Source organism: Ascaphus truei, chromosome 1, assembly GCF_040206685.1.
Source record: "Ascaphus truei isolate aAscTru1 chromosome 1, aAscTru1.hap1, whole genome shotgun sequence".
Taxonomy (NCBI): domain Eukaryota; kingdom Metazoa; phylum Chordata; class Amphibia; order Anura; family Ascaphidae; genus Ascaphus; species Ascaphus truei.
In genome coordinates, this window is record NC_134483.1 from 187,810,897 (window position 1) to 187,834,095 (window position 23,199).

At 41.0% G+C, this 23,199-nt stretch overlaps 1 protein-coding gene across 3 annotated transcripts in view; it reads right to left on the reverse strand.

Moving 5' to 3' along the window:
* HSD17B3 (hydroxysteroid 17-beta dehydrogenase 3) overlaps window positions 1–23,199 on the reverse strand; it is a 119,740-nt gene that overhangs the window by 7,375 nt on the left and 89,166 nt on the right. For all 3 annotated transcript variants that reach the window (XM_075599165.1, XM_075599168.1, XM_075599160.1), the window contains 3 exons: window positions 12,920–12,954; window positions 4,774–4,855; window positions 926–991 (listed from right to left, as the gene is read on the reverse strand). In XM_075599165.1, the coding sequence (XP_075455280.1) occupies window positions 926–991; window positions 4,774–4,855; window positions 12,920–12,954 (183 nt within the window). The remainder of the gene's footprint in view (window positions 1–925; window positions 992–4,773; window positions 4,856–12,919; window positions 12,955–23,199) is intronic.

Below are 23,199 nucleotides of genomic sequence, written 5' to 3' on the forward strand. Positions count from 1 at the left end.
ACATTGGTGGCTAAGACGGCTATATCAATGATTATATTGAAGGACTTTTCAGTATTATCTTTGCTGGTGTCATTTATGTCAATCACAAAAGAGAGGGAAAAAAGGACATGAAAGATGTAGAACTGAATAAATCATACTATAATATGTATGTTATATAAATCCTCCCTCCTCAATCAATATAATAATAATAGAGGCGCGCAGGTAGAGTGACTGATTCAGCCTATCTCTTACTGCGTGTCTCTTACAGACAGGTAGACCCCAGTATGATTAACACAGCAGGGACACATGCTGTGTTAATCCGATGGGCCATTAGTCTGTCGCGGCAAATGTTGAAAAGATCTTGGGGAGATCTTGAAAACCAATTCGAGAAATGGTCTGACAACGGCCGCTGCATCTGTATGACATGGTTTGGTTTGTTCCCAGAAGTTGAATGAGGTAGCTATTGTTAGCGTTATATAGTACAAGGGGAAAGAATGAAACATTTCATACAGCGTCTTTCAGTTGTGAATGTCCAGTTTTACCCCAGAATACATGAAAGAGAGCTTGCTTAACCTTGTATTGGGTTGAGGAAATTTTTACTATTGTCACAACTTGGGATACAAGCAAATATATATATTTTTTTTATAGTAAGTCAGTGATCAATAACATTATCTTCATATTCTCTTGTTTGAAGATAACATTAATATTATCCCTTCAGTGTTAAATTGAATGTAGAAATATATTGATTTACTTAAATCACAGTTCTGTGACCTCACAATAGATTGTTGTGCTAAGCAAGTTCACAATAAAAGTGAACTAAAAATGCGATGTTAAAGTATAGACATTTGTACTCTCTATTTAGTCCCATATCCTATAACACTAGTGAAATATGACTGGTGTGCCTTAAAATTAAAAAGTCAATCAATCAATACTGAGAAGGCGTTACCTGTATGATGATTCCTTTTGATTTATACTCAGCTTGAAGTGCTTTGGAAAATGTAGTAACAAAAGCCTATAGTGGTAAAGTAAAAACATGAAACACTTAAGCACACACTGCTACACAGTATAAAGTAGTTTTACTCAGACATAATCTGACAATATATACATTTTTATACTAACAAGATATGACTTCTGCATCATCAATATTCAATATACTGTAGTTATGCCTTTCACTGAGCATTTCTGAGAATGTTTCAGCCTTTGTAGCAATACTGTATACCTCTTAAATGGAGTTACTTCTGGATGGTGTCTTGTGCATGCACAGAAAACGATAACTCAATATTTTTCCTGAGGTAAACGCATATCCACAAAGCTAATTATGTACAAAAGCAATGGCCATTCTATATCTCCTTAGCATTGGCGTAATGTTACGTTATTGCAACATAACCTTGTGTTATCTTCTAATAATGTCACGTTAACCCCCTCACTGCCCTGAGGACGTGTCTAAACATTTCAAATCTTGCAAATGCACGGTCCTAGGAACTTTTATAAATGTCATCCTGCTTCCCCCACTTCCCTGCAGCAGGGAGCGACCTGGGCTTCACGCACCTGCGTTTGCTTCTCAGCAGGGGGTTATGCTGTCTTCCCTGGACGCCTCTGTGATTATGTCATTACTCGGACATAGAGGAGAGGAGGCCCCAGGACAGCATGCAGCCCACTACTACAGGAGCACAGCAGGGTTTACTTCCGCACAGATCATCAGTACAAGTAGGGACCCCCTATTAGCTGTTTTCACCCCGCCAGTCAGAGGAGCAAGGGAGGGGGGGGTTAATTTTAGAGGGAGTGTAGCCCCATTGTTTTACTCTTAGCTATATTTGACACACACACACACGTACACACGTACACACGTACACACGTACACACGTACACACGTTGCATATACATTTGCATTTACATAGTTTGTGAACACTTCTATTTCACTTGATCCCAATGGTACATATTTATTGTTACAAATATGAGATTACTTTTGATTAACAATGGTAGTGCCCTCCCTAATTTATGATATCCCCATATTTGTAAGAATAAACCTCTCCCATAGGGGGGAGGAGGAGTCAAAGTGCACATTATACTGGAGTGGAAAAATCTTATGTTTATTATTTAATCTGTGAAAGGAAGGGGCCATTTTAAAATCAGCCTTTGTATGACAGTTTAAATTGACCCTGTGGTTGTCTACTTTCAGAAAATATATGTTGTGCCGGGAGCATCATTGCTTAGTTACTGTAATTATATGAGTAAGTAGCAGTGCAGAAAAATCTGTGTAATGCTAATTTGGGACCCACCCCTTTTCTCATAAAAACATTAACTGGATATAAATTTAATGTATTGGATGTTATATTTTCTTTAAGTAGACAAAATGGTGAGATTATAATGTGTGTAATATGGCCCATTCAGACAAAATTTACATAGCCATATTACATACTACTTTGCAAAAAAATCAAACAAAATCTCAATATTTTTTGCATGTTAATGAGATTGCTAAAGTCACCTGCCCTAATATACATTTGGTACCAACATCTAATTAAAGGGTAACTCGTTATAAAAATAAAATAAAACAGTGTATGGGTACTAAATAAACGTTGCCACAAAACTAAAAGTCAAATCATTGTTTATACATTTAATTGCTCAAGCTTAATATTCACTTGGCCATACATGAGTAAAATGACTTGGCAGTGATGGGGTTAAGTATGTCTTAGTGTTACTCAGATCATTGAAATAGGTAACAAACTCAAGTTTACAAAGAGAGTAGAGGGAAGTAACGCTGAGAAATAACGTTATGTTACTTAACTGTTGTGTCGACCCATGCAGACCCTTATTTGAAAATGTGAATGAGAGAAACACCAAGTTTATGTATGACCCAACTAATGTGACGTTAAGTCCCTGCGTTAACCTTTGAAGATACACTGCTAGTTTTACCATGACACCAAGTTACGTACATACTGTGTTATATAGTATTCTGCCACTAGATGGCAGAGGTTGTTTTTCCTGTATTTAGCAGGACAGGGCTCCTAAACTGGTGGTCCTTGATCTGTCCTTTGGACTCTCAGCTGCCCAAGCAACTAGTATGAGATTAACCAGCACAATGTGCAACTTTTCACACTAAAACTCACTTATAATTGAAGGTAATGTAAATATATATGTGCTTGCAATTGTTTTTACTGTACTGTTCATGTTTTTAAATGCTTTTAAATGCATCTAAAATTACATTATAATAAGCTTTTGGCCCTTTTATTACCAGAGAACTGCTTGAACAGTCCTGCAGTAGTATGTGAGTCAATACTAAGAGCTGTGGGTATGAGTTCAACAAAAAACAGTTTTTGAACCAGATCTGTGTGGATTATACAATAAAGATCCAGCCGCGAACATTACAGTATATTGAAGGGCAATATCCAAATACAGTACATAAACATGGCAAACATGATAATGGAATGGAAAGCAATCTATCCTTGTACTTCATGTAACAAAAATAAAGATATGATATCATACGAGGTATACAGTACTATACATTACATGTATTTGGTTATGCATGTGCTAAATAGCAAGTGCATAAAATCTGTGTGTGTGCGTGTGTGTGTGTGTTAAATAATTACATGCATTCACCCAATTTCTTTGCCCATGCAAAATAGAAATAGCAGGTAGAAATATATATATACTTAGTTAAGTTATGGTGGGTAAAAAAAAGTGACAAAAAGCATATAGCAAATGCAAATATTACAGTATGCTCATTTGCATGTCCTAGGCAGGTCTGCAACCCACCCTTTCACCATTATCACCAAGCACACAGCACTTCCACTGCAGCAAGGAATTCTTGGAAATTACATGCAAATGAGCACACAGTGCCACCCTTTGCTTCAAAATCATAAACATGGTTCCCTATAGGCTTATGCTTGCTGCATGGTCACAGCTTTGAGCCCAGAATCCCTTGCTGCAGTGGAAGTCCTGTGTGCTGGGTGATAATGGTGGAAGGCGGGGTTGCAGACCTGTCTAAGACATGCAAATGAGCATACAGTAATATTTCAATTTGCTATATGCTTTGCTGTGGAGGGTTTTTGTCAAGACCCATTAAGGTCAAAACAGTGTGGGTGGTTTCTCGGCCTTTTGGCTAAGATCAAGAATTTGCCTCTCGGCTATATGGCTATGACCAATGCAGTACCTATCCTACCTGGGGCTTAAGTAGCGTGGTCTGTGGCACGCATTGGTCCTCTGGCTTGTCGAGGGGTAGGATAGCCCCAGGTCCTCATCTCTCCTGCGCCTTTTGGCTATGGAGGGATGTTATTCTTAATACCGGCCTATTAGGGCTGGAGTGCTCCGGCACAACCCACGGGCTAGTCACCATCCCTCAAAAGATGGAAAACTACCTGACGTGAACTACCTTGCGGGCCGGTTGACAAGAGGGAGGAAGAGACGGATGTCCTGAATCCTAACGGAGGAAGGCATCAATGTCCCTGAGGACCTAGGCCTTTGGGCTGAAATCCTCAGGGAAACTAACCGAGGACTGGTCCAACTTCGGGACTTTGCAATAGCAATCAGTGGTCTGCTTAATGAGGACCATTTAGTAAATCTATTGTATGAAGGTTATTTCTCAGTCTCCCTGCTGCGCATGTAAAAACAGAGTCTTATTTAACTGGGGATTAGTCTGGTACTGTTGTTTGCATCAGGTCAGTAGGTATTATAAAAATGTATGTGTATATATATATATATATATATATATATATATATATTTGGGTTTCATTAAAAAAGTTTTATAGAGTTCAGCAATTCTGTGGAAAAGGTTCCGATTAGTTACAACAGACTTACTTTGGAAGCGGAATAGATGGCATACAATGGACAAGGAAAACTCCCAAAAGCAGATGATATGTTCAAAATAAGCCCCCTTTTCCTGAAATAAAAGTTAACAATGTATTACTACAATATATTAGACCTGTATTTCTAATAACAATTGTTCAATATTTATATATATATATATATATATATATATATTTACATGTACTCTACTGTATGTATGTACAGTATATATGGGTATATATATATATATATATATATATATATATATAAAGCAGAAAATAGCTGTGTTAGTCCAGTTGCGATAGTAAAGAATAAATGAGTTCTTCAGTATTAGGTGATACCTTTTTTATTGGACTAACAATTTATGTCATAGGACAAGCTTTCGAGAGTTATCCTCTCTTCTTCAGGTCTAACATATCAGTATTGCTTGACCTGAAGGAGAGGATAACTCTCGAAAGCTTGTCCTATAACATAAATTGTTAGTCCAATAAAAAAGGTATCACCTAATACTGAAGAGCTCATTTATTCTGCACTATATATGTACAAAGGCAGATGTCACTCGCAATAAAGGTAGAAAGCCGGTGCTTGTCCCATATAATATTGAATAAAATGTAGATTCCTTACCAGGCAGACCAGGAGTCCAAGACCACGCAGCAAGAACCGAGACAGCACTCAGATTGATATCAAATATAAATGTATTGAAAAAAAAGGCACATACAACCGACGTTTCGGTCCTGAAACAGGACCTTTCTCAAGGGAGTGCTTACCCTTATGTGACAAAAACCACCATTATATACCCACATGCAACACCATTAGCAAACAGTGATAGGTTAACAACCTGCCCCTCCTCTCTGGATCAGCTGAAAGCAATTATACACAAAACGATCTACAGTAAATGACATCATTGCTATGCAATCTATAAGACCCGGAGTGTCTGTATGGGGGAACCCTTAAAGCAGAAGCCCGTGAGCATGCGCAGGTGTGCAATGTCAGGCGCGAGTGTAAATGTATAGACCCATGCGCCGAAATACAGCGTCTAGTATCGTCATAGCGATACCACACGGAGCCTCCCAGTGGCGAGACATTTCAAACAAAACCCTCATGGCCTTTCATCGCTGAAATGTATGCCGATTATACAAGTGAACCTATCAACACGTGGTGGGGATCGTGACAGATTGCTGCTCCAGTTGGAGGCCAAAGCCATTCACGATCTGAGGACATTGTCACCTTATGGCTTGAACGAAGACTTGAGACTTAGTTGCTTTATTTAATTATTTCAACTTTATCAGTTTATCTTACATACGCTCCTTTTTTGCCTCCCCTATACACTTCTGCCATTGTCCTTGACATGGCCCTCAGTATACCCATTGGTCTTTATTGTTTATTATTATTCCCCCCTTTTTTCTAATTTTTTTCTAATTTGTCTGGTTCCTTTCCCTCATTTCCTACCTTCCCTTTTCCCATTATCCTTTTGTAGTTTCCTTTGTTTTTGTCCCCCTGTATGTTGCTTCTCAACCCCCCCCCCTTTTTCCTTTCCCTTCCTTGCCTACACACTCATGGTTTTTATCTCTTGCTTTTTATCTTTAATCAGCACTTTGGTGTTCACACTGTATTGTGCCCCCTCAGGATGCATTATCTCATGCTCATTAATGTTTTCAGTTTATCCTTAGGCTGTGCGTTTAAGCTGCGTTCATACTCTACCAGTTATTCTGGCTTTTACATGCTATACCTGCAGCATGCGCAATGGGCTTCCATTCGCGCTCCGTGTTTCAGACTGTCAGTGCATACATGTGCAATGACTGCCTCAGTATTATATCGCCATGGCAACGTGAGACGCTCATATTCCGTCCCTGTAAGCATGCGCAATGGTGTCGCTCTCTCACGCTCCGTGCTTAGGCATATTAGTATACATATGCGCGATGGTCCCCCTTCTGTGGTATCGCTATGACAATACTAGACGCTGTATTTCGGCGCATGGGTCTATACATTTACACTCGCGCCTGACATTGCACACCTGCGCATGCTCACGGACTTCTGCTTTAAGGGTTCCCCCATACAGACACTCCGGGTCTTATAGATTGCATAGCAATGATGTCATTTAGATCGTTTTGTGTATAATTGCTTTCAGCTGATCCAGAGAGGAGGGGCAGGTTGTTAACCTATCACTGTTTGCTAATGGTGTTGTATGTGGGTATATAATGGTGATTTTTGTCACATAAGGGTAAGCACTCCCTTGAGAAAGGTCCTGTTTCAGGACCGAAACGTCGGTTGTATGTGCCTTTTTTTTTCAATACATTTATATTTGATATCAATCTGAGTGCAGTCTCGGTTCTTGCTGCGTGGTCTTGGACTCCTGGTCTGCCTGGTAAGGAATCTACATTTTATATATATATATATATATATATATATATACATATATATATATATATATATATATATATACATATATATATATATATATATATATACATATATATATATATGAGAGAAAAAGAGAAAAAAAAACAGGCGCACACCTAGTGCATTAAAGTAAAACAAACATTTTATGGAACATTAAAAAGACAAATGCCCACTCACAAATCAGAAGATAATAACGAGCATTTATGAGATTGGCCCTCATAAGCCACTGGCAGCGTCTCAATCAGCAATGGAGTCTTCTCCTACACACGTGTTGCGCAGTCTCCTTCGCCGGAAATGACGTCCTCCCGGCGTGTGTCCCGCAACAGGAAATCCCTCCAGGAAACAAGGACTGTGTCTGCTTCGTTCTTGCTGTTGTACCACCAGAGATAGTGGAAATCTGCCAGCTCCTTCTTGTATGGCTTGCCGCTCTCAATGCTGCATCCACAATGTACTGTGTTCAGTGGGAAAGTGCCTCCTCCGTCTCAGCCACGCCCTACGCGTTTCGTCATCAAGGATGACTTCATCAGGGGATACCCATTGGTTGTGACCCCACAGTATTTATAGACAGGTTAATTTGCATACATAATTGAAAGATAACTATTGCATCATTAATTACATGATTTCAAACCTTCCATAGATATGGTGTTTCCTTATTGCATTGATTGCTATGGAAAGGTTTATGAGAGCACCACTGTTTTTGCAAAAGATGAAATATAGCTCATTAATATAGCAGTATTATTTTATTTCAATAAATGATCAAATGATATTAAGAGGATATTTAAAAATAAAAATAATAAATGATTTAAAATAACACTTATGATGTCCAGAGGGGGTTAATAATATATATTTTAATGAAATATTAAATTTTAAAGTAAGCTTTTAAAACTTTTAGAGTTCTACAAATAAAGAAAAGTATATATTTTGGAGAATATATATTTATTTAATTAGTGATATTAAATTCAAAAATCAAGAAATTCTAAAAAAACTCTCAAGAGTTGGAGAATATAGGTGACAGTGAATACAAGACCACCCCGTATCCCACTTGATAATTAACATATGAATCATTTTAGGTTTAAATACGATTATATACCTGTTTTTATTCATTGCAGAAAGAATGAATACCAAGGATTGTTGTTGAAGTCAGAGGAACAGCAATAGTTGTTGTTGACAAGGATAGAAGAAATAACAAAACGATATGTAGTATATATGTGTATTATGTATATAGTGGAGTGAATGTGAAAGATGAAATATGTGTGTTGATTGGACTATGTATGTGAATAAAGTGTAGTATAGTAAAAAAAAAAAAAAATTGTAGTGTAATGAGTGAAATATAATATGTTAAAGGTGATCCCTAAACATATACTATGTGAATTAAATGTGATAATCATAATATTAAAGCCAGTGGCTTATGAGGGCCAATCTCATAAATGCTCGTTATTATCTTCTGATTTGTGAGTGGGCATTTGTCTTTTTAATGTTCCATAAAATGTTTGTTTTACTTTAATGCACTAGGTGTGCGCCTGTTTTTTTTTTCTCTTTTTCTCTCATAGGTATTTTCAAGGGAGTTGTGATCCCTTTCAAACGGGCTGCCATTACCTGGATGCACTTTATTGGAACGGGACTCTATGTTTTTTAAGGTTCTTTTTTTTTTTTTTGGTATTCACCTAAGTTGTTAATATCATTCAATATTTTTTATTTTTATTTTTATATTTTTAGTATTTTTCAATTTTTTATATAGCATTTTTATTAAAGTTTTTTATTACATACATATCTTTATAACATAGGATCCTTTTTTATATTACCACCCCTGGCCACCCCATTGGTTGTATCAACACAGTAGCATACATACTCACAGTTAGGCAGGTTGTTTATAGTAGGCGCTCCTTTGTATTTTTGTTTTGTTCTGATATATATATATATATATATATATATATATATATATATATATATATATATCCATATGAATCTCAGCAAGACCAAAGTTATATTCAAGAAATGTGCCAACATTTGCACACAGTTATTGAACAGCAGTTCCCTAAATAGTTGTTGTTTCTGTTTTTTTATTATATAATAATATTTTTCTATCTCTAATATATAATTATATACATGCACGCCATCCTGAAAAACATTAGAACGCGTCTGCATAACCTTAGAACTTTTCTTTACTCTTGAGTAACAAAATAAAACAATGTTGTCACCCGAGGAAGGGACTTTCGGTTATCCTGAACATTGTGCGCTCCTTGTCTCTATTATCTAGTATCCGTCTCTAGTATATATAATAAATGGTCCCACAGGACCTTTGCACTTCATCCGTGTGCCCATCTTCTTTCTCTTGTACTTAGAAGTCTATCTTAACCTTAAATAAATCACAGGTGAAGAAGAAAAACATAACCATCTACAGTAGCTGGTGAGACATTGTGATGATAATTTGTATTAAACGTGTGGTTTCTAACCAGTCGGTTGGTCAATGGTTTGGAATTTGGGATTAAGGTACATTCATAGATCTAAGGCTTCGGTGGATCATGATCCTTCTGATACTGTATGTTTGTCCTACATTTGCGCCAATGGTCTGAAACCTGCAGCTTTATGCTACAAGAATGGCAATTACCTAAAGTGTTTCAACTGTTAACACTAGGGGTGCTCGTTACTCAGCAGTAATAGCGTTGTGGGTGAAGGTAAAACAAGGCCATGGCTAAAATTGAGTAATTTTAAGTAAAAAAAGAAAATTTAATTATTCTGGATCCAGGCTCACTTGTGGCAGGTGAGAAGATCCATGTAGCATAAATTCATCCTCTTTTTACGGGGACGGTCGTTATGTTCTAAATATGTTTCAATTTTAGAAAACATGCTGGCGTGCGTGCTAAGGACTCGCCCCACCTCAGCGGGGTCCATGTTTGTGTGAGCTGAGCATACTGTAATGGAGTGCTCACCACATACAAGGCGTGACCGGGAGGCCGAGGTGGGGATAGATATACAACACCAACAGCAACCCACAGCCGCGTGGGCGCGTCTGGAGTGTAGATAGGTCGAGGTAGCCGGGTCGGGGTTGGAGAGATATGGATTATCAGAGATACTTGCTGAGGTCGGGGTTGGAGAGGTGCGGATCGTCGTGGTACTTTGCCGAGGCAGGTTTGGAGAGGTGCGGATCGTCGTTGGTAGCCAGGGTATAAGAAGAGCGGAGTCCAAAAGAAATGCCGAGGTCAGAAACAGGAACTAGGAACCAGAGTATAAGGCAAGACTGTGGAGGAAAGGGTAGCAGTTAACACCGCATATAGGAAGGTTTATGCTCAGCTGATTTGCCAGTGGGCCGGCTGAGCATATATAGGACACAGGAGCCAATGAGGCAACAGGCTGGAAGAGGCGCGTCAGAGAGAGTGAGTGTGATATGAGGATACAGTGCAGGAGACAGGTGTGGGGAGGATTCCAGAAGCATAGAGATGACGCGGCTCATGCGCGCGCTGACCGTGCGCCGCGTGTGCATGCTGCGCACTGATGACGTTGCCGCGTGGGCGAAGTCTGGAAGCGGATCCGGAGACAGTAGTATTAACCTCCGCGCGGGATACGCGCGCCTAGCATGGCGGCTGCTCCCAAGAGAAGTAGGAGAAGTGTCATGGATGACGGAAGGAGCGGCACGGGTTTGGGGTAAGTGACGAGTGAGCCGAGTGCGTCGCGGATCACGGATCCTGACAATCACATCTGGACCAAGTTATATGATGGGCTGGTAGTAAAGAAGCCTGAAACTAAATATTATAAGTGATGGTTTTCTTTTTCTTCCCGTTGGAAGCATAGCTAAGTATTCATCATCGCTGTAAACCAGTGGATGATATGGGTAATTGTCTGTGTAACTGTATATGGTTATGTTATACATCTGCGGTAACCTGTTCTTTTTTCAAGCTTCAGGTTACTGGATGGTGCCCAAACTAGATCCCAGTGAGGACATGGGAATTTTCACCTAGGGAAGAGTAAAGCCATAGCTGGTCAAGACTATCTTTCTGCCCTCCTGTCACGTAAGTCCTATAGCTACAGGCAGTGACAGGCTATCCGGTGGGGTTTACCCCCCCTCACGCAGCCTCCCTGAGTGGCAGGAGAGGTGATGACATTGGGTCTGTGTTGCAGCCAATCATGGTGCAGACCCTGTGCCCTCCCCTTTAGCATTAGGGAGGATGCCTTCCAAATTATAGTAAAATGATAAATTGCTGCACACTATTATAATCAGCAAAAAGGGGATAAAACTACCGGTGATCCTGGTTCAGGATTCTCTGTAGCAATCCAGGGTATAACGAAGGGAAGAAAATCAGGGCTCCACGGATTTGCTCAATAAACTAATTTATTGCCAATAGACTTAACGTTTCGGCCACACAGGCCTTTCTCAAAAGCAGAAATGGCATAATGTGCACAATCACAAACTCAACCCTCTTATAGCCCCAAATCAGGTGTCATGAATAGTCTAATTAGTCCAATTCAGTCCCTCATCATCCAGCGCCAGCGCTCTGTTAAAATCTCCTTCCTTGCTGACATCATGTGTTGGTATATCCTCCAATAGGAATCTTCTTCTGTATTCTCACGAGAGTTTCTGCACCAAATTATAGTGTCAGTGTGCCTTCCCACCGGGCAAGGGAGAGGAGCTCAGCCCCTTCTGGGGCTGGGGGAACCAAGATCTGTGCATAGCACAAGGCCTCAACATTATCTGCTGACCAGCACCATAAAAGGGCCTGAAACACATTCTCCACTATATGCAAACGCTGTTATACCATCTGCTGTTGCTGCATCAAATAAAGACCCCTTTTATATACTTCTGGCTACGTCGCAGTCTATTGGACAGAAGTATAGGAGAAAAGAACTGTCATGGTAGAGACTGGCTGCAGCTCTGCTATGACTGGAGGCTCTGTCACCGAATGAAAATAACCTGAGGAACACCTAAAGCCTGTTCCTCACAACATCGCGGAAGCTCATCTCTCCTGGACCCCCCACAGGTAACCAGCACCACACGTACCTGTAGCATAGGCAAAATCTCCCAGAGGAGAAGGGGGGTGGGGGGGGGAAGCAGTGCTACACTTGTTTACCAAGTTATGTGTCCTTAGTGATTCTGGTGGAATAAAACATGATTTGTTTTGAATGAACCCATTAAAAGTTGTTAATGTGTTGCATTTTTTTCTATTACTCTGCTGTGCAATATGTTGGTTCTTTGCAAATAAAGGATAATAATAATGAATAATACTCTGTTAACTCATGTTCTTCTTGAAAAGAAGACTCTCAGATGCTGTTTGCATTTGCTATGGCTGCAGTTGATTATTCCATCTTATTATTCCTCCTCAGTATCTGATAATTGATCATTTTCAAAAACAGTCTGTTCATTCACGCTCAACTAATTACTCTTGTCTCTGAACACAGTGACAGTAACCAGCATTTTAGCATGCTGCTCCTCAACCTTACAGTTATTTCAAACAGCTTAACACAGATGTTTCACTGAGCCAACTTTGATGTGCGTTTTACATTACAAAAGCAGAGACTAAAGATGAAAATATCCCAATGTAAACCATTTATGTGTACAATACCGTAATAAAGGGCCCCGAGAGACCAACACAAACTATGTTAGTTTTTTTTACTGATTCTAACAAATTACACCACAGCATATCTTGAGTTTTGTAAATATAACAGCAACAACATTCAATTATTTTATTCTGTAGGAAAACTGGATTGCAAGTAACTGAAGGTTTTGTATGGTTTTTGAAGACTTACTGGAGGTTTTCAAACTTACCTTTGTTCCATTTGTTTTAATGCCATTCGGGTCATCTATAAGAAATGAATAAATGAGATGGTGACATATAAGATGAAGAGATAAAAGAAAAATATTTGGTGTAAATGCTACATGCTTAAAACAGGCAGAACATTTTACTTCTGTAAAACATGGCATCGTTCTATTATACCGTAATCAATTTTAAATGAGCATGTGCTCCTGGAGAATTTGTTATTCACCAGGTTTTGTTCGATAAGAGACAATTCGGTCATTGATATATTGTTTATGATGTTTCCTATCACTTGATGCCCAAAGATTGTATTCCTATAGGTTGTTTTCCACTATCCATAACGTACTTAAATTAAATGACTGGCTTAATCATCAATATACTGTATACTGTTATTGACTATGTCACCATATTCAGTAAAGCACTATAATCAATGATAAAGTTGCATTTACAGGTATCTAATACATTTTTAATTTACAAATAAAAATGTAACAGATTTTTTTTTTTTTTTTTTTATAGGAAATGAAGATACATCCGAGTATTTATCATAAAATTCAGTAATAACTATCACCTTCCAAAGATTGTCAACAATGTCCAAGGGTGTAAAGAGAGCAGAGAGGAGAGAAAGGCCTTTTGTTGACATAGCATGTTAAAGTAAATGGTGTCCATTTTAATAATTCACCAATGTGCTTCACGGAAAAGAACAGTGTCATAGAAACGATACCATGTCATAATCCAAAAAAGTATTTTGAATTGTTCTGTAAGAAAAGCTCATAAATATTGAGGTTGGAGTATGGAAGATTCTGAGTACCACAGACAGAATAGAACCTACACTTGCCTTAATTACTACTGATGGTATTCTGTTTGCTCTCTAAAAACTAGATCCACGTCCTGGCATGTATATACAGTGAACAGACCCCTCCTTAGGATACAAATGAAATTGAGATAAGACTTTATCAATTTAGTGAATATATGTGTGTTTCCAAATGTAATATACTATACCTTTTTCATTATTGATTCATGTTATAAATTACTACTATAAAGTATTCTGTGAATCTATATCTCTGTGGCATATATATATATATATATATATATATATATATATATATATATATATATATATATATATATATATATATATATATATATATATATATATATATATATATATGCCACTATGGTGTTTGTATCCCCCTATTAGAATTAAGAATATCATCCGTAATTATAGAGCTAATTTAGCAGGTTGTTTAGAGTAAAGATCAAGGATGTAACAGCTAGTCTTCTGATGACGAGATTAGGAAGGGGGTGATTTTTACCAGGTACTCTCTGTATATAATGTTCCCTTACACAATGTATTGGTCACTTGTATGTATTACATCTGACTAAGGATTCTCCCCAAAACGTTTTACACCATGTCTACTGTACCATAATAAATGGACTTCAAATGTCTATGGGACTCTTGGTATAATATTTGAGTGCTGCGCGATCCTGTCTCGTATTGAAGTACTTCCCTATACGTACTGTATATACTGTACATGTCTGAAATCCATTATCATTAACTATTTCATATTTCAAAATTATACATCAAACCTTACATAAAGCCTGCAGTTCAATAACATATACAATTCATATATATTTTTTGGTTCAAAAGACAGGTTCTTTAGTTACAATTTGTGTTTAAAAAAAAAAAAGACTGCTCACCATGCCAAGGTAAATGCTGCTAGTAATATGTGGTTTAAAGCAATGAACATTTGTATTTTTCTTTTGACTTTAAATATAATCGTACACTCCAACAGTACTCATATAAAAAGTATGCAAGCTTAAATTAGGAAATATATTGGGTGATTTTAATAAAGTGTAAAAAAAAAAAATATGAAGGTGCTCTAATATGTGAAGGAGACCAATGAGGTCTCATGGTGATTATAATTTATAAAAAAATGTGGTGTGTAGTCTAAAAAACTAAAAATACAATACGAATATGAAGAATTATATATATATATATATATATATATATATATATATATATATATATATATATATATATATATACAGCTAAACCCCGTTATAACGCGGGTCTCGGGGTCCACCCCGAGACCACCGCGTTACTAACGGGGTCGCGAGAAAAAAAAATGGCCGCCGCGCTTTAGCACATATTCATCCCGCGGGACAGGAGATGGGAGCGGGCATGTCCCTCCTCTCCCCGCTTCCCACTGTCACCGCGGGACAGGCCGCGGGGCAGGAGATGGGAGCGGGGATGTCCCTCCTGTCCCCGCTTCCCCCTGTCACCGCGGGACAGGCCGCGGGGCAGGAGATGGGAGCGGGGATGTCCCTCCTGTCCCCGCTTCCCCCTGTCACCGCGGGACAGGCCGCGGGGCAGGAGATGGGAGCGGGGATGTCCCTCCTGTCCCCGCTTCCCCCTGTCACCGCGGGACAGGCCGCGGGGCAGGAGATGGGAGCGGGGATGTCCCTCAGGTCGCCGCTTACCTCAGATCCCGCTGCCTGCATGGAGGTGGTAGCGGGGGGTTTCTTCTCCCCACCGCTGTCCCTGGCGCTCACGCTGCCTGCGCGGGAGGAGGGGGGGGAGCGGGTGGTGGTGCTGGTCGCGGCCTTTCCTCTGCTCCGACCCCACCCCCCGTCTGTGTAGAGTGAGAGAGTGTGTGTGTGTATGTATATATGGGAGAGAAAGTGTATGTGTGTATATGGGTGTGTGTATGTGGGTGTGAGTGTGTGTAAGTGTCTGTGAGTGTGTGTAAGTGTCTGAGTGTGTGTGTAAGTGTGTGTAAGTGTGTGTAAGTGTGTGTGAGTGTGTGTGAGTGTCTGTGAGTGTCTAAGTGTCTGTGAGTGTGTGTAAGTGTCTGTGAGTGTGTGTAAGTGTCTGAGTGTGTGTGTAAGTGTGTGTAAGTGTGTGTAAGTGTGTGTGAGTGTGTGTGAGTGTGTGTGAGTGTCTGTGAGTGTCTAAGTGTGTGTAAGTGTGTGTGAGTGTGTGTGAGTGTCTGTGAGTGTGCGTGGGTGTGTGTGAGTGTGTGTGAGTGTGCGTGAGTGTGTGTGAGTGTCTGTGAGTGTCTGTAAGTGTGTGTGCAGTGTGTGTGCAGTGTGTCAGTGTGTGCAGTGTGAGCAATGAGGAGTGTGTGTGCAGTGTACAGTGTGTGTGCAGTGTGTCAGTGTGTGCAGTGTGAGCAATGAGCAGTGTGTGTGCAGTGTGCAGTGTGTGTGCAGTGTGTGTGCAGTGTGTCAGTGTGTGCAGTGTGAGCAATGAGCAGTGTGTGTGCAGTGTGTCAGTGTGTGCAGTGTGAGCAATGAGCAGTGTGTGTGCAGTGTGCAGTGTGTGTGCAGTGTGTCCAATGAGCAGTGTGTGTGCAGTGTGCAGTGTGCAGTGTGCAGTGTGTGTGCAGTGTGTGTGCAGTGTCAGTGTGTGCAGTGTGTGTGCAGTGTGCAGTGTGTGTGCAGTGTGAGCAATGAGCAGTGTGTGTGCAGTGTGCAGTGTGTGTGCAGTGTGTCAGTGTGTGCAGTGTGAGCAATGAGCAGTGTGTGTGCAGTGTGTCAGTGTGAGCAATGAGCAGTGTGTGTGCAGTGTGCAGTGTGTGTGCAGTGTGTCCAATGAGCAGTGTGTGTGCAGTGTGCAGTGTGCAGTGTGTGTGCAGTGTCAGTGTGTGCAGTGTGTGTGCAGTGTGCAGTGTGTGTGCAGTGTGAGCAATGAGCAGTGTGTGTGCAGTGTGCAGTGTGTGTGCAGTGTGTCAGTGTGTGCAGTGTGAGCAATGAGCAGTGTGTGTGCAGTGTGTGCAAAAAAAAAATGAAAAAAAAAAAATTTTAAATTTTTTTTTTTTTTTTTTTTTTTAAAAACGGGAGCCACGGGAAAATTGCGTTATAACCGAATCGCGGTATAACGAGGCGCGTTATAACGGGGTTTAGCTGTATATATATATATATATATATATATATATATATATATATATATATATATATATATATATATATATATATATATATATATATATATATATATATATATATATATATATATATATATGTATATATATAAACAAAAGTTGCATCTTAAAAACCAAATGGGAAAGAAAGTTTTCTATTCTTTACTAAAGTGTATGAAGTGAAAAAGAAAAGGAGAGCGCAAACAGATTGAATAACAAACCAGTGAAATAGAAAAGTGCAAAATGAAGATCTCTTTAGCAAGAAAATAGATCACTAGAATACTAAAAATATCAAAAGGTATACTCAATGAAAACAGTCTTTATGAAGCAAAGGCAGCAAGCCTAAGGATCCTCTCTGGTGTTGATCCAGCTTTATAACAGGAATCCACCTCAGAGGTAAGATAAGGCAGAAACGATGGTGCAGATAGTATAGGCAAATGTATTTATATTGACAAAAAAGGCACAAACAAATGTACACTCACAGTGTAAAAAATTAACATTTGCATTAAGAGGTTTATAATCTCTTCAGAGTGTCGAACTCTCACCACCGCCCGACCCGCACAGCGCCCCCCGTGACTCTCAACAGCTTGTGACATCACATCCGACAGGATGCAGCTCTGATTCTGGGAGATATTATAGCGGCGTCAACATGGGCGATCAGGAAACACAGTCTGGACTGTACGCGTTTCATTCCATCAGCATCCTCAGGAGTCTCATAATGAGAAGTACCCAAGGGTGTAACCTTATATACCACCTATCCTGATCTAATTAAAGTGCTATCAGGTGCAGGGCCGGCGACAGGGGGAAGAGCCGGGAGGGGTGTCCCGGGCCCGGTGGCTGTGGGGGGCCCGGCTGCCAGTCCTCTAGTTGCTGCCAGGCCCAGCTCTCCCCAGCTGCGGGCCTCCCTCACTGACTGTCCCATGCCGAGCTTCTGATGCTGGTGCAACCCAGGTCACTTTGATGTCGGTGCTGACGTCAGAAGCTTGGGACAATCAGTGAGGGAGGCCGGCAGCTGGGGGAAAGCTGAGGCCTGGCGGCAACTAGAGGACCGGCAGCCAGGCCCCCCACAGCCACGGGCCCGGCCAAAGGCCTGAGACCATCCACAAGGTAAGTATATTTTGTATGTATTTGTTATATATATGATGAATGGGACCGTGGGGCAGAACCAAATAAGTCCCAGACTCCAAAGTTCAATGTCTCCGGAGAATTAGAACTTCGGGGCCCAGACGAAGTGTGAGCCGGGCAGACTGTCCATAGTAAGGCCAATTTCTGGCCATGCCCCTAAGTACGAACAACAGCTCCCGAGGATTGGGCAATGTCCTCCCATGCCTGTGTCTCCAAGGAACAGCGTCTTTGCTCCGACCTATGCTTCGGACTCGGCAGTGCTGCAAGAATAGTTCCCCAGGAGGGGTACTCACCACCATGGAAGCAGGAGCGGACGTAGAAGCAAGAAGGTCAGCAGCATCGGCGGTCACATCCATCACAGGGTCCTCATCAGGAATCGCGGCTTCCTCAGTTGGTATGGCTCGCGTAGGCCATAGCTAAATCGCAAGCCTTGCAAATGGCCTGGCACTAGAGACGGAGCTGGGACATTTTTCCCGAAATATCATTAGTGTGAAGGTCGGCATTTGGTGTCGGGATATCGAGGTAGGAACCAGGACTCGTGACCGACGATAGGGTCACAGCGTCGGGATCATTGGAGGTCATGTCCGACCCTTCCTTGACGGTTGCACCCACGTTGTCTGACGAGTACCATGCCAGTCCAGCGACGGTAGATTTCTCCTGTGGTGAGTAGAGCGGCAAGGGCGTAGCAGGCCCGGTTTGGCCTGGTCTTGTCAAGCAACAACACGCCTCTTCCATGGCGTGAATCTGAACTGGAGCAAGTACAGCAGCAACGGGAGACTCACGGAACCACACCCCTGCTTGGGTGGGTGCAGGTACATCCATGATGGAAACTTCTCCTGCAGGGCTGGCAGAACCGCTAGCCTCGGTTCACAGCACAACCAGCATTTCAATGAAGGAAAGAAGCTCAGGATCAAGGCCTAGAACATCTCAATGTTTGTTAAGAATAGTCCTGATTTGTTGGGCCTGGTTACTGAATTTTGTTATGAAGAAGGGAGTTGCTGACTCACATTGGACTTTTTTTAAAGTTTTTTGGCTGTCTTGTCACCACGCTTAGCGATTAAAATCATTCCATCTAGCTGTAAAGCATGATCAAAAGCATTTTGTATAATTGAATCATCATACCCTCTAGTTTTAAATCTATGGATAAGATCTTGTGACTGATGTTTGTAAGTCTCATCAGAGGAGCAAAGCCTCCTTAACCTAAGGAATTGTCCTTTAGGTATCCCTTTAATTAAAGGCCTTGGGTGACTGCTGTCTGACCTCAAAAATGTATTCCGTGAACTGATCTTTCTAAATACCTCCGTCTGTATGGTGCTAGAAAGATCAATATATAAGTGAATATCAAGATAATTAATATCATTTTTGCGACTCTCATAAGTAAATTTTAAATTAAAAGTGTTGTTAGTCAGTGAATTAATGAAAGTGTCTAAAGTGATGCGATCTCCACCCCAAATTAGGATGAGGTTGTCAATATAACTTTTGTAAAAAATAATGTGATTACGAAAAATATTATTGTCACAATAAATGTGCGTGCTCTCCCAAAAAACCATAAACAAGTTAGCATAAGATGTGGCAAATTAAGTCCCCATAGCAGTCCCCTGTGATTGAAGATAAAAGTGTGTGTCAAACATAAAATAAAACTTTCCTTTCAGATTCTATTATTTTTTTATTAACACATAATTATTTTATGTTTGACATGCACTTTTAGCTTCAATCATGGGGATTGATAAAGCGTGAGGTATCACGCGAAACGCATTAGAGGTGTTCTCTTGCTGTTTTTAATGTGCCAGTAATAAACTTTTTGTACCGAGAAGAACTGCAGTCCGGTCTGAATATTTCCTTCTAAGGCAGTTGCACCGCCGTCTACAACTCCTTTCTGTACCTTGAAGTTAGCCGTCCGGTCTTCACTTTTCCTTTCAAGGCAGCTGCACCGCCGTCCTAACCCTCCTTGTCTTCATATTGAATCTACCTGGTAAGAGCACGCCGACAGCACCCGGAGTCCCATGGCGCAATGAGTGAGTAACCATTTCATGGACATTACTTACTGTATACACTGGCTTTGTGTTTAACTATATGCCACAAGCTACAATAACACCTTTGCAAAGTTCATTCAAGATCTACCTGACATAAGGCTATTGAACAAGCATAGAAAGTGGTGTTTTTCATGTGGTTTACAACGAGGGACATTTCTCCAATGGGTTAATCAAGCTGTTTTTTGAAAGAAGGACCAAGAATCATTTGTGTGTCATATATTGTACACATACATACATGGACATATCTGGTTAGCATCGCAGGGGGTTCATTCTCCCAATCTTTAATGTCCATAAGTGAACAGAAGCATGACTCTGGTTCTTGCTGTAAATACCTGTCCTGATGCCTATCTCAGCAGCGCCTCCAAATGTAGCCCTCTTTCCCCCCCTCTGGGAAATATGCTGCTACTGGTGAATACTGTAGCTTCTGTTTCATACCTGAGTGGTAACAGGAGGCAGGAGATCTCTGCGATATTGTGGGGAGGACATCAGGACAGGCTCAGGCTCATGGTGGTTCTTTAGTGGTCAGCGCCCCCAGTCCAAGAGGATCCTGAGACTTTAGGATCCACCTCCTGGACACTTCTTCTTTGCTCAATAGTAATGCTTCAATTACTATGCCAGGTGTTGGTATGACTAAGGTTTATTGAACAGCAAGGTACATGCACTGGAACACATAACATCTGTACCATATCTCCTAGGGACTAGGCCTCAGCCACTCCTCTTGCAGGAGAACTCTCTTCAGTGTCTGCACACTCTGAAGTCTATTCCAGAACCCACTTACACACACTAACTACTCTACACTACATAGAAGAACAATCCATCCTTCCTTGGGGAGTGTCTACTAAGCCAGCCTATACACTGTCATAGATCCCCCTTACAATCACAGACTAATCCTGAACTTTATTGAACATGGACAATGAACATTATAACATACCCAGCATAGTCTACTGCTAACACTGCCCACTTATTAAAGGGGACTTACAGTGCGATAGGCCTAGAAGTTGGTAGTCCCAGGAGACTGGGCTACATGGGTATGAATGTGTAACTGTGACATAGTGAAGGAAACAATGTAGAGATATGAAAAGACAAAAAGTTCCTACTTTTGAGAACATTAAGAGTACTCAATTGCACTACTACAGACTTTCATTACCCACATGATAATGAAACTATTCAATGAATCTGTTGCAAAAAGTGCCAGCATATTTTTCTTCTGAAACAGACATCAATAAAAAATAATCTTTAAAAGGAAGCCATTTGGAATGTTCTCTAGAGATGCTGGCGTTCAATCTGCTAAAGTTTTTATGTCAGCAAGACCTTTTTATTCCATTGAAAAGTAGTTTGTTATTGGAAAACAAGATTATTTTAAGTAAGGTTAAAGTACATTTATTCTCCAAGACATCTGCAAACACAAGCGTCATTACGAAGGATCGCCTAAAGTCTGCAAGTGTCACACAATTTCCTAATGCACATACTTTTTATTTCTCTAATTCCCTTAATCATTTAATAAACTTGGCTTACGTATTTATCGATACAAAAAATTGTGCAATGCTCAGCGTGAGCAAGTATATACAGTAATGATAATTAGAATCCTTTAGCTGGAGTAACCTTAAGGTATCAATGAATGAGGTAATCTCCTATACGTATTTATCGTACTTATCCATGTTCATTTAAAAATTACATGATACCTATTCAACCCATGAACATACAGTAAGAATTGTTGTTTCCAAGGTGAGAGGTAGACTTTGAGAGGTAGACTTTGTCACTAAAAACAACTTCAGATGCCAAAAGAAACATTTGTTCAGTTATGACAGAAAAATAAAGACAACATATCTTAACAAATTGTAAAAATCCGATTAACAGAAAAAATCAAGTAGTGCTTGACGTGCAAGAAGTGTGTTATATTTGGATTGAGTTAGATGCAAATTGGATTGAGATGCTTTGACTATAATACACTTCTTAATGTTTAAACTTTTCAGTGCCTCTAAGACCTGTTCTGAATTTTTATGCATGTGTAACGGGTATATCCCCCCCCCCAATCGCAGATTCTACTGGTGGGTACAGGAACATATATATAGTTACTCATATGTGGTGCGTCACCTGTTAGTTTGCAGGAGGGCTGAGTCTCCGCCACGGGGAACCTGGGGCAACATATGCTAAGGATATCACTGATACTGATGCAGCGCCTCCACCTGCGATGGCTCCCACCAGAGGGGGAGTGGTTCCTCGCAGGACACAAATGAACATATACAATGCTTATACGATAACGAATACTTCTTTACTGATCAGCACGCAATTGCAGTCAACAGATAATAACAGGGGTTCCTCTTTCAAGGTAACCCAACTCAAGGTATAATCCTGATTGAATTATAGCGAACACCACAGCAGGTGTCCACACTAACAGCGTCTCGGTGGCCACTACCGGCCCTCACAATAATCCCACCCTCAAGTCCAGTGAGTCCCTCCCTATGTCTTGCACTCCCAATGCTTAGACCAGAGTAAGTGTACCGTGTGTGACTGCGCAGTCACTATGTCAATGAAAGGCCTGGTTGGTGCACATGTGTTGTGATGTTACCTGCCCGGGCTCCTGCCACGGGTGCTGCTATCCACACAGAATCACGAGATGCACTCCCAGGGTTGAGGTGAATTCCAGCGCGGATAATATCACCGCTTCTTTGGTCCTCTGTACGTAATGGTCACCCGGGTAATCCCTCCAGGCTGTAGTCAATCCGCACGCGATAGTCTATAAGTCCCGATGAGACCCAGTGTAGGCCCAAACCTCGTGTTGGATGATACAGCGCCGCTGTGTTCCTCACTAGCCTATAGCTAAGGGCAGGTCCCTAACTTCGGGCCAGTCCCTATCACACTCCGCTAGCGTGGCTCAGGGCTGTCTGGGGCCTAGGGGCGTACTGGCCTAGTGCTCGGAGCCACAGACTCCGGCACCCTACCTCTTACCCCTTACCGCTCCAGTCCCCAACTGCCTACGTAGTTCCTGCGCGCTGCATATATCTCCGGATACCAACAGCAGTCCTCCTTCCCCATTGGCCAGTCCTTCGCAGGCTTCTAGACTGTAACTGCGCAGGCGCGATCTCCCCGAAATCCTGGAGTACTCCTGACTCTCGCGCATGCGCAACGCCCTTAACAATGGCGGTGCCCTGCTCTGCGAACCGGCGGAACCATACATTACGATACTAACCGCAACCTTAAGTGCTACTT